This window comes from Poecilia reticulata, linkage group LG17 (genome assembly GCF_000633615.1).
Source record: "Poecilia reticulata strain Guanapo linkage group LG17, Guppy_female_1.0+MT, whole genome shotgun sequence".
Lineage (NCBI taxonomy): Eukaryota > Metazoa > Chordata > Actinopteri > Cyprinodontiformes > Poeciliidae > Poecilia > Poecilia reticulata.
In genome coordinates this window covers 2,964,668-2,968,151 of record NC_024347.1, presented here as the reverse complement: position 1 = coordinate 2,968,151, position 3,484 = coordinate 2,964,668, and the positions used below count along the sequence as shown (strand labels likewise).

At 37.9% G+C, this 3,484-nt stretch overlaps 2 protein-coding genes across 3 annotated transcripts in view; both read left to right on the top strand.

Moving 5' to 3' along the window:
* LOC103478932 (caspase-8-like) overlaps positions 1-3,484 on the top strand; it is an 11,027-nt gene continuing 7,543 nt past the window's right edge. For both annotated transcript variants that reach the window (XM_008433076.1, XM_008433074.1), the window contains exon 1: positions 1-328. In XM_008433076.1, coding sequence (XP_008431298.1) covers positions 245-328 — 84 coding nt within the window. In that variant the 5' untranslated portion in view covers positions 1-244. The remainder of the gene's footprint in view (positions 329-3,484) is intronic.
* LOC108167062 (caspase-8-like) lies at positions 1,504-2,876 on the top strand. Its single transcript, XM_017309836.1, has 3 exons — positions 1,504-1,608; positions 1,704-2,253; positions 2,414-2,876. Exons 1-3 carry the CDS (start codon positions 1,587-1,589, stop codon positions 2,592-2,594), a joined length of 753 nt encoding a protein of 250 aa, XP_017165325.1. The 5' UTR covers positions 1,504-1,586; the 3' UTR covers positions 2,595-2,876.

Genomic DNA, 3,484 nt, shown 5'->3' with positions numbered 1-3,484 from the left:
AGCTTTTACACTTTAACCCATAGGGCAGAACTTTTGGAAAGTCTAAGTCGTGTGAAAATAGACGTTCAGCTGACTGGTTCTGGCTCGTAAGTCGTTGTTGACCTGATAACCTGTTACTATTTGCTTTCTTTGAGAAATCCTGCTTCAAAGGACATCAGACGAAGCAACGGCATTATAGCTATTCGGGGTTCAGACAGTTGAAGTTTCGAATTCTTGAGCGCCAGTGTGTGTAGTTAGCGCAATAATGTCAGCCACGGAGACCCTGAAGTGTAATAAAGTAAAACTCATTGAGGTTTTATGTGGAGACCACAAATTTATCCTCAACAAGGTTCAGGAGAAGAAGCTGATAACTTCGAGGGAATACAACAACCTCAAGAGCATCAACAAAGAGCATGTGGAGGGCCACGTTGTAGAGCTTGTGGATAAGATCATGGATAAAGGAGAAAAAACCTGCCAAAACTTTCTGGAGCTACTGCAAACCGACGACGTCGCTGAAACTTATCCTGACCTGGAGCAAATAAAGCTCCATGATGTTTTACCCAAGCCGGTTCCAGCTACCTCACCTTGCAGCGGTAATTCAGGAATCACTTTATTGCATTCTGACATTGTTTAGAGGAGGAGGAAACTGGTTTCATTTGTTTGATTTTGCTTTCACTTTTAGGCAATGTGGTGCCTGAGGCTAAAAAGGTGAAAAAGGTGAGTTCCTTGAACGGAAACAGCAAAATGTTGTGACTAGTTTCACCCTGGATTTATTAAAGATTTGCTTGCATTCGTTTTGTTTAACCCAAGAATAATTTATTTTAAAATATTGTCACACTTGTGTGGGGAAGTCCCATTTACTACACAGGATTGCTCAGTTTTAAAAAGTATTAAAGTTGCTTGTATATCACTTTCTCRGTTTGATAATTTGGAAAATCAAAAATTGTTTGTAGAAAACAAAAAAGGTTTTATYACTTGGGGAACAACAGAACGTCAAGACAGAAAGGCAGGTGAGTCAAACCAGTAACAAGTCAATGAGATGCCAGGTACCAAAAMGTTCATTTAATTTGGTAATTTAGTTTAAAAAAGTTAAACTTATAGCACAATCCTTGACTTTCAAATTGGCTTAGCAATGCAGATTGTTTTTTTAGCTTTGTGTCATTTCCTTTGTTTCAAGCAAACGATACTGATGTTAATGTTGATGTATTGTGCATGCCTTATTGAAATTATCTCCTGAATATACCGGACCATAAAATATTTGGTATCCAAACCGCACCAATGCATTCTGTACTGTTCAATGGAAACGAGGCTTTAGAGGCCCACAAAACGGTTCAGGAGTTGATTAGTATGTGATGTCGTCAGCTTCCAATATKTAACTTTTTTATGATATCCAAGTTTTATAGAATGTACCTGTATGTATTAAAGATGTTTATAAACTCATAATAGTATTGACATTTTGATAAGAAAATTTTTTCGCTGTGAATTGAGTTTGAATGTGTCACATTGTCTCTGTTTTAGGATGAGGTTTATGAACTCAAAAGCCAGCCTGTTGGTCTCTGCCTGATCATAAACAATGAGAATTTCCACAGCCCTGACGTCGAACAGAGATGGGGACAAACAAAGATGCTGGTATGTTCATTTCAGACCTTTTGTTTTTCAAAATGTAACACTTTGGTCAAGTTTAATTTCTCTTTTTAAATAATATATTTTTTTAAATCCCRCAGAGAGTCTAGCAGACGTGTTCAGCTGGCTGGGCTTCAAGGTGCTGATGTRTAAAGACCAAACCGGRGACCAGATGGAACAGACACTGAAGTTATTTGCTTCTCCTCATGATGAGGAGAAGCAGCTTCAGCTACAGGAGTTGGATGTTCAGGAATGGTGTGGYGGCTGGTTCCCTGCTCCCCAGCAGCCGGTTCGGCACGGCGACGCCTTCGTTTGCTGCATTCTGAGCCACGGGTCATTACGTAAAGTTCACGGGGTCGACTCTAAGCGTCTTGCCATTAAGGAAATAAGAAGATATTTTGTGGCCACTGAACAGTCACCCCTCACTGGCAAACCCAAAGTGTTCCTGATCCAGGCCTGCCAAGGCCACAAGATACAAGGAAGAGTGTTGCTGAAAGATGTTGAGGAGGATAGTGAAACATTCATTCCTGAGGAAGCAGATTTTCTTTTTGCTGTTTCTTCTGTTGAAGACTATGAGTCCTTTAGAGACCCAACAGATGGAAGCTGGTTTATCCAGTCGGTGTGTGAGCAGCTGAAGTTGCACTGCCCTAGGTAACTCATCATGTCTAATAAATCTCTTGTAAAATGTTTTCTGTTTTGTAATTCTAACAGTATAACMATTGCCCTCTATGTTTGAGATTAGCTTTTTTCTGTTCTAATCTATATTCAGTTATTGTGACAATTTTATTTTCTTTCCCACGTCTAATTTCAGTGGTGAAGACATTACTTCCATCCTGCATCGTGTGAATAACATGGTGGGCCAGAAGGAGGGATTCATAGAAAATTGTGAAGGCGAGGCAAAACAGGCGCCTGAAGTGAAGTTCACTCTGAGGAAGAAACTCGTTCTGTCGCCACGTTGCACTTCAAGCACAACAGTCCCTGCAAAACAGTGATGACTTCAAAAACATTCATATTTTATCTCTGAGAAATRTACTGTGTGTGTAATTTCTTAGCATGCCATATTTTCCCATCTAATTTTAAGCCTCAGCTTTTGTTTTCCTCTACCAAATTTAAATCAGAAATGTGACCTGTGATGGTGGATGTGTGCTTTTATTTTTTCTCTTTTCTTTTTTATTAAACATATGCATGCCAAATATACAACTGCTAAATGTTCAATTTTAACATGTTCATGATCTTATCCATGCATATTATCAGCCTACAGGTATAGATTTAAATTACGGTACATAAAATAAAATCCCAATAATAAATCCAGTGTTGCTCAAATGCCTAAATTATTTGCAAACAATAACGGAAATAAGATAACTTTCATTACTGTTAGAAAATCTTCAGATTTAATTTACAATTTTCATAATTTAAAAAAAAATAAATTGTCTAAGAAAAGTGGATGTAAGACACTTCCTTWGAACAGATTAAAGTGTAAGTTAGTCAAAGGAAAACCTTCCACTCATGAGTTCAGGTGGAGATGGAGGCACGAGAGTCACAAATGAAATCAAGGCCTTTAGTGATGTCATTATTGGAGTAAATGTATCTTATTGAAATCCATTAAAAATGCGCAGTTCAGTTTTATTGTAATTGTACTAACCTAATTGTGTGTAAATGCTTTATGAATGTGCTTATTATGGACTATGCAAAAGTAATAACTAGAAGAACTGGAAGACGCAGTAAAGTGAGAGTTTGGCTTTTATTAAAACGCTCTTTTTTTTGGTAAACTTACCATTTGTCACTTACATGTTAAAATTAGTGCCTCCTGTTTCCTGTTGCATAATATTTACCATGTGGGGGCAGCAAACACCAGACTATGGTTAAGGATATTTTACGAGTA